Source organism: Rhinopithecus bieti, unplaced genomic scaffold, assembly GCF_001698545.2.
Source record: "Rhinopithecus bieti isolate Rb0 unplaced genomic scaffold, ASM169854v2 scaffold_18418, whole genome shotgun sequence".
Lineage (NCBI taxonomy): Eukaryota > Metazoa > Chordata > Mammalia > Primates > Cercopithecidae > Rhinopithecus > Rhinopithecus bieti.
The window spans coordinates 1,421,110-1,441,106 of NW_016809431.1; the positions used below are offsets into that span (position 1 = coordinate 1,421,110).

Consider the following 19,997-nt stretch of genomic DNA (forward strand, 5'->3'; position numbering starts at 1 on the left):
TGCCCAGGACATGTGATAACAGGTGCCTGTTTAATCTTAACATATGAAACGTGGAAACAAAACTTATGGTGCAGAAACAAATGGTCGTTAGTCATCACAACCCAAAGCAGGATGACCAGGAGCAATATGCAGGAGCTTCAGATGTGACTAAAATTGTCAGAGATAAAGCTGAACCAAAGCAGTCAATCTCAGAGAGGCAGGAGCCATAGATGAAGCCAGTTTGATCTCTGACTTGTCATGTTTACAACAGGCCTGCAGACAAATGCACTTTGCATCAGAATGAAAAATATAATTTTTTCATAAAATCTCAGTATTTAAAGTATTTACGTCATCTTTTCCACTATGCCTTAGAGCAGTGTGAGATTAGGTTTATACAGCTTCAAGAGTAAGACAGGTGTTTCAGTAAGATTAAAAATTACAGTACTGGTTCACAATAGCATAAACCCCCACTGTCAAACCAACCAACACGGTTCTCAGACAGTTTCAAGAATAGGAGACAAGGAAGAAAAGTCACTAAAGTGTGAGGATCTATTTTCCATTCGGGAAATATGCTCTTCTTCCGAAAGACTCAGGTTGGAAGAGGAGCACTAAATTTAAAAGAGAAAGACTTGGTACTTACAAAATACAAAAATGGTGTGATTCATGTTTTCTGAAATAGCTGCTAGTCAGCTTTTCACTGTACTGCATGCATTCAGTCCACTGCACCATCTCATTTTCTACCCATTATCAATATAAAAATTAGAGTATCTTGGCAACAGATTTTTCACAGTGAGATTCACTTTATTCTAGGGTCTTTTCTAGTAAAAATAAAATGGCAAAGGAACCCCATTATCTAGAAGATTTTCAGTATAGCCTATTTCAGCTGTAACACTCCACTCATTCTTCTACCAAATTATAGTTAATAAGCATCTACTACATGAACTATACAGCTCTGACTTCCGGGGATCACAGGTAGGGGCTCACAGGCTGCTGGAGGAGACAGATGTGTCCAGAAATAATGCATGCAATGTGACAGATGCTGTAACAGGGATGTGTGAGGCACAAACAGGCACCTACCTCTGCTTGGTCAGGCAGAAGTGAAGGCTGCCTAGCAGATGGGACACTTGATTCAAAGATGGTTCAGATAAGGATGTGTTTAGGGAAAGACAAAAGGGTAAACTAATCAGCAGGAATCTCATGCATAAAGTCTCAAAACAATCTGGAATATTTGGGAAACTGTGAGCAGTTTCTACATACCTAGAGGGCAAGTCACTTGGACTGGCAGGGCTAGATCAGGTAGAGTACTAAGTCAAACAATGAAGTTTGGACTTTATCTCTAGGAAGGAATGAGCCACTACAACAAGAAGAGAGGAGGAGGAAAAGTGGAATAAAGTTAAAATTTTCTGGGTGCTTTTCATGTGCAAGACAGCATGAATGTAGAAGGTGAATACCATATATCATTTCTCTTCATTTTACAGAGAAACTGAAACTCAGAAAAGACACACCTATGTGTAAGTAATTAGCAGTGCCAAAACTTAAACCTAGGTAATCAGACTTCACAGCCTATGCTTTTAATCACTGCAGGTATTGTTCTGTGTATAAAGATATGAAGCAAGTGTAAAGATACTTGAATATGAAGCAAGATAAAGATACCATATTGTTTTCACTGAATATGAGGTAAACAACTCACCATTCCAAAAGAGAGGGGGGAAAAAGAAAAAATAGAAGGCATCTAAAAGTTACCCTACATTCAATGTTGAACCTGTGCACCAAAGACGTAAGAACAAAGGAAGCTGCTATCCTCTATGACAGTGGTTCTCAACAGAGGGTGATTATGCCCATCAGGGAACATCTGGCAACATGTGGGGACATTTTTGGTTGTCATTATTGGAAAAGAGGTGCCACACATCTGGTGAGAGGAGGCAGGGAATGCTGCTAAGTATCCTACAAGAGACAGGATAAACTCCCACAGGCAGTTCAAGGTAGTTCAAGCTTACCAATATAGAATTCAAGAACACACACAGTAACTGGACTGCAAAAAGTGTAGTTCACTATGAACCAAGAATACCAGAAGCACCTAGGGAGGGACAGCCATAAGCTGTTGGGGGTAACAATGCTTTCCCCTTAAACAGTTATTAAATCACATTCAAGTCATGGATGATAAAGGTATTTTTAATTTTTTTTCAAAAAATAACTTCTTATAAAATTGAGGGGCTATTTATACACAGTTCATCTTATGCCAAAAGATATGAGTATTCACTTATAAACTTAACATAATTGCTTTTCATTTTTTTCCCAATCTTCTGAGAGATTTTATTCATTAGTCCAAAGTGAATGAAAATTGTAATTTTTGGTAAGTGAGATGCACAGAATTTAAGCCCTTGCCTTATGATTGGTTTTCTAGCTTATTAGGAAATTTCCGATCAAAGCATGGAAACTCACAGTATTCCCTCATGAATCTCAGGATGATTGGGAAGTAACATTATTTAGTAGTTAATGGATGAACTATACGCTTTAACTGGGCGAAATGTATGGTATACCTTAACAAAGCCATTTAAAAGAAGTTAATGGAATCTTCATCTTACTGTCATATTGGTTTCATTAGTTTAGTCAATACTCATAGGGAAAAATGAGTACCTAAACATTCATCACACTACTCAGAGGACTAAAATCTTGCCAAAATGAAAATACTAATCTATTTCATATTTGTAGCAGCAATTTTGAGAATTAAATTTATAATCAAATCTTGTGACTTTTGTTTTCCTGAAAATGTTTTGCTAACCAAATGAAAACCTAGAAAAGCAGTCTGAGCCACATTCAAGTTTTGCTAAGAGAACAAAAAGAATGTCATCTACCTCCCTCAGCACAGAGAACTAGAAAGGACACAACAAAAGTTTCCCAGAACAAACATTACTCTAACAACAGAGACCAACCATAGCAGAAATCCTTACTTGAATAAACAACAGAGATAGCAGCAAAAGACAAACAGCTAAAACCTATTGTAGGGCTCAACACACAACCAATAGCTTTCAGCTTATATAAACTGAAGTTTTTAAATCTCGGATAAGGTTCAAACTGTGAACTGCATGAATAAGACTTTCTGCTATCAAGGTGAGGTTGTCCCTAAAGCAAGTAAAAAAGGCAAATACCTCCCCGTAACATTAACAGGGATACAAAGATACTGTGTTTTATTTTTCTGGTATTTTTTTCACAGAAAATTATTTTCCATTTAAATGGAAATTAAATGGAAATAAAATTATTTTCCATTTAAATGATATTCATCTTACCATATAAGATGAGTAACTGTTATCTTCAGACTGAAACACTTTTCATGATGACACATTAATTTTATTCTAACATCGATGAAAACTTATCTAAGTTGTAGAAAAATCACTTCATAACTAACTTTTCTATTTGTAATTTGTTGCTTAAACAAATCCAAAGAATGTTTTTCAAAATGACACACAGAGAAAATGTTTACCAAGATTCTCTCATACTTCTTCCACCTTCACTTGTTATAATTAATCTTTTCTAATTCACAGTCCATTATTTTAACAGTAATATAAGTAAATTCTCAACTAATCATTTAGGAATCAGTAAAATTATTTCTACTAAGAAATGAAATGTGTGCATAATTTTAACGTAAAATTAGCCGTCTTCATCTAAGATAGAATAGGAAAAAGGGTAATCACAAAATAAATGTTAGGAAATGCTTTTGAAAATAGAGATTTTGTAGTTAATTTCAGAGAAAAGTAGGCTAATTGATGTTGCCTGCTTAATTTTGACTTTAATTAGTGGTAATCAAAATTACCAACTATACTATCTCAAGGAAAAACATCATAATGGTAGCTATTGGCTATTAACTTTGAAGTAACTGTTTACTTTTTCACTTACAAACTAAAGTTGGAGTTAATTTTATGTAATTAATGCAATATACATCAGTTGTACCTATGCACCGTAATACCTGAAGGTTAAGAAAAATTTTTTAAAAATGTCAAGTATGTACAGAATATACACATGTTCATTCAATGTTTGAATACCATCTACATGCAAGATGTTTTTTCATACATACCACTTATAAATATGCAAATATATTTAATTTAGTACATGCCAAGGGTAGGTAGGTGTTTAACACATACACTTTTAAGGTAGCATAGAAGATAATGTGGTTAGCTTTAGCAGACATCTGTGTTACACATGGCCATCAAAATAATTGTGGCATGCTTTTGTGACAAGGCCAGAGGCCAAGCCTGTTGTTAAACGATTATTTCCAACAAAAGCCTGCTTAAATTATTGTTTAGTTATATAGCCCATATCCAAAATAACAGTATTACATAGTTGCTGTTGCCTTTGAATCACTCACCAATTTTTAGCCTATTTGTAAAACAAGATAAGTAAGCACCATTGGATTATAAAAAATAATTATGGATCAGGATTTTTGATTCATGTTTCTTTGACAAAATTATTCCATTTGATCCCAAGTCTTGGCTGCTCTCTTGACAGAATAACGTACATGCTCTACAGCTGACAGGCATGACTTTCATGATTAAATAGGAAGCTCACATTCCAGATGACTTTAGACTCCAGATAATTTAGACTTTGCACTTCAAAAAGATTTCCTTGTTGTCTTGGTATCTGATCATCAGTTACCTTTTTCTAACTGTTTCTACCTCAACACCATAAAGAATCTATGTATTATCTAGAATTTAGAATGTTTTGTGATTTTGCCTATTTTATTCATACAGTACACCAAAGAATGTTACATCATCTTGTAAGTTACAATATTTTCCTGATTTCATTGGGCGGGTGAGAGGAGAAATATTTTGGAACATAAAGAAAAGTTAAAAACACAAAATGTACACCTTCCCCAGAAGAGTCTATTTTATTGGTCTTGAAAGGAAATATCATTTGAGAACAGAACTGAATTTTGCTCATTATAATTACTGGGGAAACAATATTCAAAACAACCCCCTAAAGGAAAGGGTTAACAATCCTGTAGCTTTAACTGATTATTTTTGCTCCTTTCTCCTGCAAAAGAATTACACCTATGAAACTGGAATTCTGTACACTAAGAATGGCAACACCAACGCTGAAACTTTTAGCCAGGAATAGTTATCCTAGTGTGCATAAAACTATGTAAAAACTGATTCACAAAAGGAAATGCCCAGGGCCTACCCCATTATGATTAACTTCTGACATGAAGAGACTAAGAGAGGATACTTGGCAGCCTGAACTCGATTTCTCAGAAAGCCAGCTCTGTCAGAGCGGGGGGCGGTTTCCCTTAGCCAGACTCAGCTGCTGCCTTATCTAAAACGCCTTAGTGATTTAAAACTGACAGAGAAAGGTAAACAAAACAACAAAACGCTCCGGATTTACACCTCCTTTAGGTAGTTAACATTGTTGCAAGAGCAAAACAAGCACGCAGGCGCAACGGTCAGGTTGTCACTACAAACACAAGTACCTTCTCATCAAACGTAAGGAAGAGGATCACTGCGAGCTTGGCTGCCTTTTTGTTTGGGTTCTCTAGGTTAATATAGCGATTGCATTTTAATGACCCACAAACAGGAGCAAAGTTATTACGGGTCGCTTTGAGAGATGTTTACTTAAATGTGAGGATAAACCCAGGTCGCCGTAGAAAGGGAAAATACTTCCCGTCCAAACGTAGCATTACCCAACTACAAACCCACGCAATACAATCACAATGACCCATTAATGTGTTTCACGGAGTGAACTAGTTCACTTTCCTAATCACACTGTCAAGGAAAACGCCTTCAACAAAGCCGAGGGAAACCATGCCTTCCACACTGTGGTGGGAAGCAGCCGGTATAACCCATTCTGTCCCTCTTTGAGAGCTGCGGGGGACCCAGAGACTTTTGGAGAAAACCGGTTTGGGGAAGAGTTTTGGGGTGCTACTGGGAGTCGGTGTGCTAAATAACCTTTGAAACGTCAAACTCAACTTTGCTTTATGAAGAAACTCAAAGTTAACTCACCCTGGCACGTCCGCCCTTTCCGTGTGCGCAGAGGACAGCGGCCTCCCCTCCCCACCGCTCAGAGCCGCGGCCGCCGCCCTCGACCCACCGGTGACAGCCCTCAGACAAAGCGATGGACCCCCGCACTCGCCCTGCCGCCAACCCCCGGAACGCGCTCCCGGCCGCACCCACCTTGATGCCCTGCTGCTGGGTGGTAAGGGTTAACTTGGACTCATCCAGGAGCAAAACTTCGCAGTAAAATTCTTCCGGAACAGCGCAGAAACAGCCCATGTCGATTGTGGCAGTCTCCAGTCAAGCGAGAAAGCTGCCACTGAGGCGCCCAGCCGCCCCCTCCACTCAAGCGCGATGCATTAATTTATTGTCCGCCGCGCCTGGGCGACAGCGAGAGGAGCAGCTCCCGGCGGGGTCCAGGGACGGGCCGCCGGGCCGCCCAGCAGGGCAGGAGCCAGAAGGGCGGAAAAGCCCGGGAGATTCAGCGCCCGGGAGCCGCCGGGGCAGCGCCTGCGGAACTGGGCGCGGAGGGCGGCGGCGCGTCCCCGCGCATCCTGAGGCTCCGGCTCCTCCGAAGGCGCGGGGGCGGGGCCCCTCCCGCAGTCCTGGGGACGACAAAAGTCTCCTGGCAGTGGGGGCAAGAGACCAGAAAAGGGAGGGACGGGAATTCGAGGACCTCCCCGGCCTTAGAAGCCCCTGGAAGCGCTGCGGCTCCCTCCTGCCGCACAGATTTGAGCGCGGCCCCGACGTCCCGGCCTCCGATCGGCCTGCGGAGTCCCCGGAGGGCGCGCACTTCCAGCCGCGACCCCGCCCCGCAGCCCCGGGTCAGGTCCGCCGAGTATGGAGCGCTGGGCTTTTCTTTTGTGTCAGGAGCACCCACGACGCCCCGACCACGGGCGCAGGGGCGCAGGGGAACAAGCGAGGGTCGTCGCTCCGTCCGCTACCCCGTCCCCAGCCGCGGGCGCTGAGGAGCCGGAAGAGGAGCGGAAAGGGCAGCGGGCTCCTTACCCAGACCAGCGAGGGTAGATCAGCTTGTCGCGGGGTGTGGCTCCCGTCCGGGGACCCCCGAGCCGATTACGGGTGGCCTTGTGTAGCCAAGTTCAAGCTCTCCCTCCGGGAATGCCTGCGGCGGCGGCGGAGCGCGGCTTCTTCAGGACCTTCAGCAAAGCGCAGAGGCGGGGACCTGCGGGCGGAGGAGCGACGCCCCTGCTGGGAACGCGGCGGGCGGGGGCTGTTCCCTGGGCGCGCCAGGCCGCGGAGGCTCCGGGGAAAGTTCTCTTGGCCGCGCGAGGGGTGGTGCCCCGGGCGGGAGCAGCCCAGGTGCATATGAGCCCGGCCCAGGCGTCTGCAAAATGCCCTGGAACGAAGAGGACCGCCCCCAGTCCAGCACTGGCCTCGGCAGGGGAGCCCCTTCTGGGCCGGGTATCAGCTGGGGACGGAGGGCGGGGCAGAGGTGGTCCCAGCGGCGAGGTGCCGGCAAGTCCACGCTGCAAAGCCGCACGCTGCCCCCAAGCCACGGGGCCGTCCAGCGCTCGCTGCGTCCGTTTCCCCGGGAGACCTGGAGGCTGGGTGGGGAGAAGACACGGTGCTGCTCGGACCCCACCGTTCGGCGGTCCCAATCCCAAGCCCTCCGCGCTGTCGACTGCGTCCGGGACTGAGGGGCACAATAGCTCTGAAGCTGCACTGACCCCTGGTGGGTCCTGATGTCCGTGCACAGGCAGCCGAGGTTGAGCTGCGGAGGAAGCTGAGACCCGCTGGGCTTCGGAGCAGGTGCAATCTGTGCTCTCCAGCTGGGAACCAGCAGAAGTTAATGCGAGTCTCAGTTAGGGGAGAATTGAGGGGACGTCTCCCAGAAAGAAACCTCTATATTGAGTTTTAGAGTCAGAGCTTTCGCATCAGACGTAGTTTAGAGTTGACACTTCTGCTACTTGTTAGCTGGGTAGCCAAAGCTCAAAAAATTGTGTAAAACCTAGGACGTTAGCGCTTAAAACAAAACCAGGCTTCTGTGGCACAGTAGAAATGAAGTGAACAATTGGTGACTTTGACGGAGTTTCGTCTCATAGTGATTTGCCACAAAGGATCTTCTGTAGGAAACCTCGGCCTTCGCTGCTATTGTGACCCCATCCAAACACAGGATCAGCATAACCGCCAAACTGCAATATACATTTCTGAACTTTACCTAGGCTATGAATAAAGCTCTATTTTATCTTCTGAATTTTCTATGAAATTGACGCAGGTTTTGAATTTCTCATCAAATTCCGTGTCCAGCTTTGTTTTACTGTCAAAGTCTTGCCTGACTTACGAGGTGACACCTTACTATGCTAGATTTTAGCATGTCTGCTTGTGGAGGCTTTTCTTTTCTGTAATACAGTGTTCCTGACACCAGTTACCAAATGTGACTGAAAGATGGCTTAACATTTTCATTCTTTACCTAGATATCCAACCGAGACACTTGAGGCTGCAAAAACAAAAGGTTCAAGCAATCATCTGTTCCCAGTTTTGAGTTTTGCTGTCACATGTTTTTTGGCCCTTTGATTTGGTTTTTTTGCTTTCTGATTTTTGGTTTTGCTGTTGTTTTTTGTTTTTTTTACCTCCAGTGGCAATGGAAAGGCTGAGGGTTTTGAGTGGGCAGGGATTCCGTTCCCCGCTTCTCATAAGGAAAGGTACAAAGCCATAAGGTCCCATACATACAACACAACACTCTTTCCTGAATGAAGCATTTTCTTTTCCATTTCTTTATCGGAGACTGGAGAAAAGAAAATTTAAAATCTAACACAAAATTAGGGATTACTAGTGACAACAGGATTCCACAGAATTTCTAAAGATAGCTTTATTGCATATAATTTACATACAATACACTGCATAATTTTTAAGTATACAATTTGGTAAGTTTTGACATGTGTGCACCCATGAACCCACCACCATAATCAAGCTAGTACATATATTCATCCCTCCCTAAGGTTTCCTCCTGCACTTTGTCACTTTTCTTTTTTTTTCCGAGACGAAGTCTCGCTGTATTAGAGGGCAGTGGCGCGATCTCGCCTCACTACAACCTCCACCTGCTGGGTTCGAGCATTTCTCCTGCCTCAGCCTCCCAAGTAGCTGGGACTACAGGAGCGCACCACCAAGCCCGGCATTTTTAGTAGAGACGAGGTTCTACCATGCTAGCCAGGTTGGTCTCGAACTCCTGACCTCATGATCCGCCCGCCTCAGCCTCCCAAAGTGCTGGGATTACAGGCGTCAGCCACCGCGCCCGGCCACTTTGTCATCTTTTGCTCCCATTCCTCACCATGACTCACTTCCCAAGCAACCATAGATCTGCTTTCTGTCACCATCATTTAGCTACATTTTCTAGAATTTAATACCAATTGAATCATACAGTGTCAACTCTCCTTTTTGTCTGGTTTCACTCGGCACAATTATTTTGAGATTTAACCATGCTATTGTGACTATAAATAGCTCATTTATTTTTATTGTTCAATAATATTCCATTGTATGTATATACCACAATTTGTGTTTTTATTCCTTTAGGTGGTTTCCAGTTTTTGACTATAACAAATAAAGCTGCTATGAGGATTTTATTAGTCAGCTCAGGCTGCTATAACAAAATACAGTAGACTGGATGGCTTAAACAACAGACATTTATTTTCTCACAGTTCTGGAGCCTGGAAGTTCAAGATTACTGTGCCATTATGGTCAGTTTCTGGTGGGTTCCCTTCCTGACTTGAAGAAAGGCTGCAACTTACTGTGGGCTCACATGACATTTTTGTGTGCTTGCAGAGAGAAAGGGAAAGGGGAGAGGAATGGAAGGAGGAGAGAGGGAGAAAAGGAGGGTGAAAGAGAAATATAAGGAGGGTGGGGGAGAGAAAGACACCAAGATAGCATTTTCTGGGGTTGATTATTACAAGGACATTAATCCCTTGGTACCAGAGTTCTACTCAGGATCTCATTTAACCTTAATTGCCTCTTTATAGACCCTATCTCTAAACAGTCACATTGGGTTAGGGCTTCAACATACGAATTTTGAGGCAACACAATTCAGTCCATAGAAAGGATCCATGTCTTTATATGTACATGTGCATTTGTGTCTTGTAATATAGAGTAGAATGACTGGATCAGAAGATATATAACTGGCAAATAAACACATGGAAAGATGATCAACATCATTAGTCACTAGGAAAATGCAAATTAAAATCACCATCAGATACCACTAGAGACCTAATGGTTACCAAACTACCATATCACTATGCTAAGTGTGGGTGAGGATGTGGTGCAATTTTTTTTTCTTTTTTCTTTTCTTTTCTTTTTTTTTTTTTTTTTGAGACAGTCTCACTCTGTCACCCAGGCTGGAGTGCAGTGGCACAATCTCAGCTCACCGCAACCTTCACCTCCCGAGTTCAAGTGATTCTTCTCCCTCAGCCTCCTAAGCAGCTGGGACTACAGGTGCGTGCCACCACACCCAGCTAACTTTTGTGTTTTTAGTAGAGACGGGGTTTCACTGGATCAGCCAGGCTGGTCTCAAACTCCTGACACCATGATCCACCAGCCTCGGCCTCCCAAAGTGCTGGAATCACGGATGTGAGCCACTGCACCTGGCCAGATGTAGAGCAATTTAAATTCTCATAATCCTGGAGTGCGTGCAAGATGGTATAACCACTTTGAATAAGTTTTGTAGTTTCTTAAAAAGTTGTACATAGACCTTCCTTAAGATTTTGGAGGAAGACTTTCTCTGCCTATCCAGAGAAACAAATTAACAAGATGCTATTCAAACACTTTTTCCTAGGAAAATCATATAGTTTTCAACATGTGCATAATATAATATGCTCCATTTAAAGCTGTGCATCAAAGGTTTTGATCTCTTTTCAGTGATTTTTAACATTTTGTTAAATGTTAAACATTAACATTTTGTAATGATAAGCCTAGGTAGATGAGTCAAATGGCAAATAAATTCAGAATAAACATAATTTCTACAGAAATATGCAGGGCTTCCATCTGTGAAAGACTGCAGGAATCCTCAATCTGGAAGAAGAAATTTCATTTTACATAAAACAGGCCCCACCCCTTGCTGAAACATGTACTTCAAAATGCAAACTCAGAATTCTTTTAAAGCACCATATTCTTTTAGGAAGATGTATTTAAACAATCTTCTGTGATCTTTTTATAATCTTACATTTTCCAAACTTAAGAAAGTTAACTGTAATATGTAAAAGAAAAAAGCCTGTATTTATTGACGATAGATACATAAATAATTTAATTACGAACATACCTAAGAGCAACGCAGCAGAATCACCAGGGCTTGTTAAAACACTGATTTCTGGCCCTGCCCCCAGGGTTTCTGATTTAGTAGTTATGGAATGGGACCGAAGAATCTGCTAATGCTGCAGATTGGCAAGCTGACTTTGAGAATCACTGCTCTGGAGATTATCTTTCAAAAAAAAAATAGTTGTTCCTAATTACCTATGAATAATTTGGGAAGAAGGTCATTCTTCACTAGTAGCCTCCCTGTTATTTTGCCTCATTCATCAAATTAATGCCTGTCAAAGAGAAAGTATTGAAGATCCTGCCAAGTAGATAACATCAGAAGGAGTAGTTATTAAGGGAAATATCCCTAATTTGGTCTCATCATACTACGGCTTAGTCTCTTTGGACACCTTACTTATTTTTATTTCTAATATAGTATGTGCCCAGGCACATCCAGTTTTTAAGACCATTCTGCCTCCTGACTCACTTCACATATAGGTATGTCATTAACCAGGTGTCTTCTTTTCTAAGTACTGAGGCCTTAGATCCCATTTATTAGACTGCCTCAAGGCTGTTAGCCATGTTTCAAGGGAAACCATCTCCCAAGAATTCCCTGCAATCTAAGCTGGTTCTTCATCCTTGTGATCTTCAAATAAATGTTCTTTGGGGTTTACTGAGAATTCTCATTTTGCATAGTTGTTAATCCTTGGTAGTGAATGCATTAATGTGGTTTGTATTTAGCAAAAATAGTTTAGAACTTTGAAACACCCTAGCTACCCTTTCTTTTAAAATCACAAACGGACTTTCCTCTTGCACTATTATATAAGCTGCTGATTTTTCAACCTCATTGCTTACCTTTAATAACTTTCCATGTCAGTGAATATATCTCCACTTCATCTTTCCTAGGTGTTCTATTATATGCATACATTATAATTAATTTAACAGCTCAAATTTGGCACTTAGATTGTTATAAAAATATAAACATGCTGTAGTAAATATTTTTACATGTATCTGTGTATACTATTTGATAAAGATGAATTCTTAGATGTTGAACTTGTGAATCAAAGTATATGCATATTTAATTTATTTATTGTAATTATGACAGATTGCAATCCAGAAATCCTGAATCAATTTACAGTTCCACCAACAATGTATCAAAATACCCACTTCACTCTACTCATGCCAATCTTTGAAATCTCTTTCAATCAAATAAGCAAAAGTCATTTTGTTATTTTAAAAACTAGAGAAAGTCTCCTAAAAGAACAGTTTCTATGATAATGCAAAGAGGAAAGTCTATTTTTGTTTGTTTTAAAAAAAAGTTTGGAGCAAAGTTGAGTGACTCATGCCTGTAATCCCAGCACTTTGGGAGGCCAAGGCAAGAGGATTGCTTGCGCCTTGGAGGCAGAGGTTGCAGTAAGCCAAGATCGTGTCACAGCACTCCAGCCTGTGCAACAGAAAAATGATTTTTTACAATGAGTATGGAATAATTTAAAATGAAAATAAATTCTTATATTAAACCAAAGAATCTGTCAAATTACCAGTTAATGAAATTGGCCTTCATTTAAAATTGGACTCCTTTTCTAAGTTATAACCTAAGTTCCAATGTGTTGACTATTTTACCTGGTTCATGTGCTCTGGTTTGATCCCTCATAGAAACTTTATTTGGTTAACACCAGCTTAGTAATAGGGGTATTAATCTACCTATAGAAATTTGAGGAAAATAATGGGGAAATTAGCTTTTATTATTTTGTAGTCATTTTTATTTTGAGTCAAACTAGCTGTGTGACCTTAAAGAAGCCATATCATCTCTCTGTACCTCAGCATGCTCCTCTATAAAATAAAAAACCTGGAGTATGTTGTGACACCTCTAGATTGTCATGCCCAGCAGGCTGATTTTCTACCTCTTTCTTCTGGTAATGACACATTGCTCTTCCTTAAAGGTGGTACCTAGGGAAGGAGCATCCCAGTGCAACATCTGACAAAGAAACATCTGGAGATGATCTCTGAACTCGTGTCTAGCCTTCTGATTAAGAAGTTGCCAAGAAAAACTAAAATAGTCATTTCCTCTGGGAAAGGGGCATGGGTGGTTTATTGACAAGCTAGAATTGAGACTTAACATTTCCCTGTATTTCTCTTTAGAATTCTGCATCCTATTATTCTGTACTTGTGTTACCTAGTCATTAGGTAAATACATATTTGGAAATCATTTTTGAAAAGACAAAGTAGAGTTCATAATCTCATCATTTTAAGGGCACTGTCTTAGTCCCTTTGTGTTGTTATAAAGGAATATCTGAGTCTGGGTAATTTATAAAGAAAGATTTGTTTGGCCCATTTTCTGCAGATGGTACAAGAAGCATGGCACTAGCATCTGCTGAGCTTCTGGTGAGGGCCTCAGGCTCCTTCTACTCATGGTGGAAGGCAGAGGGGAGCCAGCATGTAAGAGATCACAGGAAGAGAAAGGAAGCAAGACGGAGAAGGGGGAGGTGCCAGGCTCTATTTAATGCCAGTTTTCCAGGGAAGTAATAGAGTAAGAACTCACTCACAAACCTCCAGCCAAGGGCATTAATCTATTCATGAGGGATCTCCCTCCATAACCCAAACACCTCCCATTAGGCCTCACATCCAACATTGGGGATCAAATTTCACCATGAGGTTTGGTGGGATCAAACACTCAAAGTATAGCAGACATGCATAAGCTAAGGACTGGAATTACATATGTTAAAATACCAACAGTGGTTATCTCTATATGGCAGAACTGTGAGTAATTTTGTTTTCTTTTCTATGATTTTATTTATTTTTATACGTTTTTTTCCCTGAACATTCCCTCCTGTGGTCAAATCTTTTACATTTTAAGCATTAATCTTGTAAAATAAATATGTAAAATAAAGAACCTAATGATGCCTAATACATCGAAACTAGAAGGGAAAGTGTTGCCAGGAAAATCTCTACTAGCAACCATGTCACTAGACACAGAGCAGGTGCTCAATATATGGTCTGTGAGTCACTGATTTTACCTCCTGACTCCTCATGTCCTTTCTCATTGAGAGCTGTTTTCCCAGCATAAGAGCCTCCTCTTCCTAAAACTCTCCTCTTCTGAAAACTTCCACCTGCTACCCCATTTTCATCTTGGTAGATCCTACTTGATGCTCAGATATCCACTTTGCTCTCCCTCCTCCAAGAAGCTCTCCCAACTCACAGGTCTAGGCTGGGTCCCATGTACAATCATCTTCATAATTCCTGCCTCCTTACTGAACTGTAGGTCCTTGAAATCAGGGCCACATCTGACTTGTTCACTGTTGTATCCCAAATACTTAGCATGGTCCTTGTCAGAGAGTAGATTCTCAATAAGTATGTGTTAAATGAGTGAGTGAGATTACCTGTACAAACTTCACCTCTGGCATGCTACATGCAGATTCCTTTTGAGCACACTCAACTGGTCTTTAGCTTGATTCCCTTCCATCGAACCTTACTTTGCCAGCTATTCATCTTAATCAAAAACAACTTTTGTTGATGGGATAATAAAGAGTTGCAGTAAGGACACAACACATTGTTGTTGGTTGAAATATGCACTTTACTCGTGAAGCTTCTCATGGCCCTATGCATTAGTGGGTTCTATGAATGGCTGTTGGATCTCAGAAGTTTTGTGAGATATTCTCTTATTTTCTGTAAAAATTAACTCAGTTAAGCAACTGGGGCAATAGTCCTTCAGACCCTCCTTCTGCAAACTTACAGAGTTCACATTCAAATTATATTGAATAATTGCTGAATGTGATGACAGATAGCACTTGAGCTGATGTCCAAGATGATGCTGATAAAAAGAGTTGTGCTAATCCGTTCCTTTAGAACAGTGATCCCCAACCTTTTTGGCACCAGGGATGGACTTCATGGAAGACAGTTTTTCCACAGACTTGGGGGCGGGAGGTGGTTTGGGGATGATTGAAGTGCATTGCATTTATCATGCACTTCATTTCTATTATTACATTGTTATAACTCATCATAATGTAGAATCAGTGGAAACCCTGAGCTTGTTTTCCTGCAACTGGATGGTCCCATTGGGGGTGATGGAAGACAGTGACACCTGAAGTGTATTGCCTATGTCCACTCTACTCCATAATCTCATTTTGATTGCTGTCACTGCAGAAAACCCTGCTTCACAAAGATAGGATGCTGGAAATGGAAAGAAGCTTTTCAGTGCTTCTGTGGTAATCTCAGGATATTCCACCTTGACTTTAATCCAGAATGTATGGAGATTTGAAGTTGCCTCAAACATACTTTTAAGGCCACCAGAATTTGCAATCTCAAGCAGTTGATCTTCAAGCATGGACAAAGCTGATTCCCTGGTTTATTCACAAATGGGTGATGGATCCATTCCTTCCCAGTCTGGGGGTCTTTTGTGGTTGGGAAGTAGCGCACAAACTCTTTTGAAAGCTGAGACAGGTGACCATGCACCAGCTGGGAGAAAGAAGGCCCTGGCTTGGTCTCTTTCACAATCTCTGCTAATGTTTGAAGCATGTCAGAAATCCCAATATTCATTCATTGCCCCCATAATTCCAGTTTGGCTTTGAATGCAGCCACTTTATCTGCCGACTCAAACACAGCTGTTGTTCTTCCCTGAAGTGACAGACTGAGTTCATTGAGCAGGTTGAATATGTCACACAAGTAAGCAAGTTTTGTGACCCATTCTGTGTCGCTGAAATGTGTTGCCAGTGGTGCTTTTCTAAAAGAAATCTTTGGAGTGGGTCTCATAGCTCAAACGTCTCTGGCCAGTGATCTACCTTGAGAAAGCCATCTCACTTCTGTGTATAAGAGAAAATGTGTGTGCTCTGTATCCATTTCCTCCCAGAGCTGTGCAAAAAGATATGAGTTAAGGGCACGTAATTTAATGCTGTTGAAAATTTCAATCACATCCTGTAAAACATTAAGTTCAGGTGACTTTTTTTTTTTTTTTTTTTTTTTTTGCTAGCCAGCATTTCTCTATGGATGACACAGTGTGTAGATTCACATTCAGAAGCAACATCTTTGACCCAAGTAGTGAAACTAGAAAGGCATCCAGTCATGACAGCCTCTCTGTCCATGCTTATACCAATGCAAAATGATCAATTCTGTTTTCCTGATATGTGATTCACACGGTTTGGCTCTGTGTCCCCACCAAAATTTCATCTTGTAGCCCCCATAATTCCTGCATATTGTGGGAGGGACCCAGTGGGAGATGATTGAATCACAGGGGCAGGTCTTTCCCGTGCTGTTCTCGTGACAGTGAGTGGGTCTCACGAGATCTGATGGTTTTAAAAACAAGAGTTTCTCTGCACAAGCTCTTATCTTGTCTGCCACCATGTGAGACATGACTTTCACATTCCACCATAATTGTGAGGCCTCCCCAGCCGTAAGGAACTGTAAGCCCATTAAATCTTTTATTTTGTAAATTGCGCAATCTTGGGTATGTCTTTATCAGCAGCATGAAAATGAACTAATATAGTAATCATTCAAAGGCTTGAATAGTTCTATAGTTGTGGAATTGGTTGGCAACAAACGTGTACATAACATTCTCATGCACATCCTCCTGAGAAATATATCGCACAAAAACAAGCATTGTTGCCTTGTTGTCAACATTGGTAGACTCGTCAACCTGGATTGTGTGCAACAGTGACTCATTAATCCTCTCTAACATTTGTGCCTCAATATCCTCAGCTATTTCATTCATTTGTCTAGTTGTGGTGCTAGCCAAAAGAGGAACATATGCTACCTTTTGAACTGCAGCATCTCCTAAAAGTTCATGACTAACATCCTTAGTGGTGGGCAGGATCAACTCTTCACCAATAGTAAAGGGCTTCTTAGTGTTAGTGATGTGGTTAGCCACTAAGAATGATGCTCTTAGTGCAGACACATTTGATGAAGTGGTGGCCATCAATAATTGCTTTTGTTCTTCCTGTTCATGTTTTCTTTTAATTTGAAAACTCCAAAGGCTTGTCTTTTAGTGCAGGGTGTTTGGTCTCTACGTGGTGAAGCAGTTTTGAAGATTTCATGGCTCCATTGAATATACAATTTCATGGCTCCACCACATATGCAAAGTAGGTCTAGAGAATGTAAATCACCTGTTGCAATCAACCTGTAAAAAGCAGGACTCTTGGTATTTTCTTTTAAATGCAGCTTTCTTTTTGTTTGCAGTCTTGGAGTCTTCTGCTGTCTTATCATTGGATCTTCCCCCTTTTCAAAGAAGCTCTCCAGTGACATTTGTTTTTCATTCATTTTGGCTAGAGTTAGCTTATGGGCTTACTAAAACTGTGACTGAGACAAGTGTGCAGTACAGGAAAAAGGTGTGGGTGGAAGCAGTAAATAAAATAATGGGTGTGCCACGCAAGGACTGAAATAAGTGTCAGATTCTGATTTAAAGCCTGCCATCAGATGCAGCTTAATTGTCACTTGCCATTCACTGATAGGGTTTTGATATGAGTCTGCAAGCAATTGATTTATTATGGTCTCTGCATAGTGAAACCTCTCTGTTAATGTTAATCTGTATTTGCAATTGTTCCTCCATGCTAGCATCACTGCCTTAGCTCTACCTCAGATCATCAGGCATTAGCTTCTCATAAGGAGCACACAACCTAAACCCCTTACATATTCACAAAAGAATTTGCACTCCTAATAGAATCTAATGCCACTGCTGATCTGACAGGAGGTAGAGCTCAGGCAGTAATGTGAGCAATGAAGAGTGGCTGTAAATACATATGCAGCTTTGCTTGCTCAACTGCCGCTCATCTCCTACTGTGTGGCCTGGTTCCTAATAGGGGTTGGGGACTTCTGTTTTAGAAGGCTTGCTTCAGTTGCCCAAAACAAAGAGTGAACTCCAATCCTTCATTAAATCTAACTTTAGAGCATACTTTATTGATATCATGATTGCAGTTGTTGGGGGTGACATTATAAAACAGTGGTAATACAATTCCATAGGACCCATAGCATGTAAAATCTGGAATTAGCTTTAATGATCACCTAATCTCACCCTTTAATTATATTACAAATGAAATTATTGAGATACAAAGAAATAAAGCCTCTAGTTCTTGGCAGATTTGGGTTTGAACGTGGAACTTCTGTCCTTAAGTTTTTCTTTATTAAATTTTCTCATTTGTAAATCATGACTACTCATAACATAAGCCCATCAAAACTCTAGGAAAGTATGATGTTAACTGCAGCTTTGTTGTATATACATGTAGCGTACATATAGAAGTGTATATTTGAATATGCTTAGTCCAGGCTGTAGACAGGATAAAGCAATACTTAAGAGGGGAAATATATCCAATCATAACTAAATCACTATATTTCATTGGCTTTAAGATGCTATCAATTACATTAGTAACTGTTATTTTATTTACCACACTAAGAAAAATAAACACTGCCAATTAAATGAGGATACCAATTATAAGATATGCCCCAATTTTAGAAATTTTAAAATGTAAAAAAAAAAAGTCATCTTGAGAACTGTAGTGTTAAGTAAGATGATGTTTATATTACTCTTTTTTGCTAAAATAACTTGTTTAATATTACTAATGTCTCCATACTTATACCACGTTCATCATGGGTAAAGGCAAGTGAAGGATATAAGCACAAATATTTTCACGTAGTGCATACATAGAGGAAAAAGTTATAGTTTTTTGGAATCAAATTATGTCAGGATGCTTTTGGAAACCCAACTCAAGCCACCATTTAAAATAAAAAGAGTTTATTGCCTCACTGACTACAAAATTCACAGTATCATCCCCGTACTGATTCCAATTTTCTGTGTCCTTTCACCTCTGTCACCTTCATGGACTCCTTGAACTCAGCCTAGCCTCCCCTGAAGCAATCAGATGCTGGAGCAGTTCCAGGGCTCACATCTGCTCTCCACACCACACAGAGCTAAGGGAGCCACCCATCCTAACTTTCTTAGTCTGAAGCCCAGAGTTCACGCTGATAGACCAGCTTCAGTCACAAGCAGTTCAGTGAAGTCATTAGGAGCACAGATTCCAGAGCCAGACTGCCTGAGTTAGGATCCCTCCCAGCTCACTATTTACCAGCTCTGTGCCTCAGAGCAGCAAAAAGGGGATTATAATAGCACCTACCCTGAAGGGTTGTTGTGAGGACCAAATGGGCTAACTCAGTGCTTAGAATAGCACCTAGCACTTAGTAAATTAGAAAGTGCTGTGAAAGTGATGATGATGATGATGATGATGATGATGATGATGGTGATGATGGTGATGATCCATTCCTAAAGTAATCACCATGACTAGAGGGCGACTGTGCTGAATGGCTTAGCCTAAATCAAAACACTCCTCTAATGTAACACGCAAAATTGCCTTCTCAGGAACCACATGGATCCCCAGACAGGAGCCATTGAAAATAACTTGGCAACAGAGGCATAGAAAGCACCCAGGGGCAATCAGCAAAGGTTCACTATACAAATCACAGTTTAAGTATTCAGGGTTGTTCGACAAATCATAGTCTAAAATGAAGACCATATGTTCAAGGTAAATAATCATTCTACGCTTTATATCTTTCACAAATACGTATTTTCAAATATCAAGTTTCCATGTTATATATCAATTACACATTTCACAAATGCTACCCAGGCTCCCCCTTTTGCTCACATACTTTCTTTCATTTTACACCTCAGTCAGTATTCATTGACTGTTGATGTGTGCCAGGCATAGCAGTTAGCAAGCTGGTCTCTACCTTCAAGGAGCTTACAGTCTTATAGAATGATAGTTCTTAGCAAGTACTGATCTTGCTTTAGCTAGATCACTATTATATGAAATAAAAATGTAG

General features: G+C 41.0%; 1 protein-coding gene and 1 pseudogene across 2 annotated transcripts in view; one reads left to right on the top strand and one right to left on the bottom strand.

Moving 5' to 3' along the window:
- Nucleotides 1–7,056, bottom strand: part of EPB41L4A (erythrocyte membrane protein band 4.1 like 4A) — a 269,890-nt gene extending 262,834 nt beyond the window's left edge. The window contains exons 1-2 of one of the 2 annotated variants that reach the window (XM_017889282.1): nt 6,969–7,056; nt 6,141–6,565 (exon numbers count right to left, since the gene is read on the bottom strand). In XM_017889282.1, coding sequence (XP_017744771.1) covers nt 6,141–6,239 — 99 coding nt within the window. In that variant the 5' untranslated portion in view covers nt 6,240–6,565; nt 6,969–7,056. Of the gene's footprint in view, nt 1–6,140; nt 6,700–6,968 lie in introns of those variants that run through there. The other variant, XM_017889281.1, reaches the window with a different exon arrangement.
- LOC108540299 (uncharacterized) lies at nt 6,703–8,053 on the top strand (annotated as a pseudogene).
- Nucleotides 8,054–19,997: the final 11,944 nt, after the last annotated feature.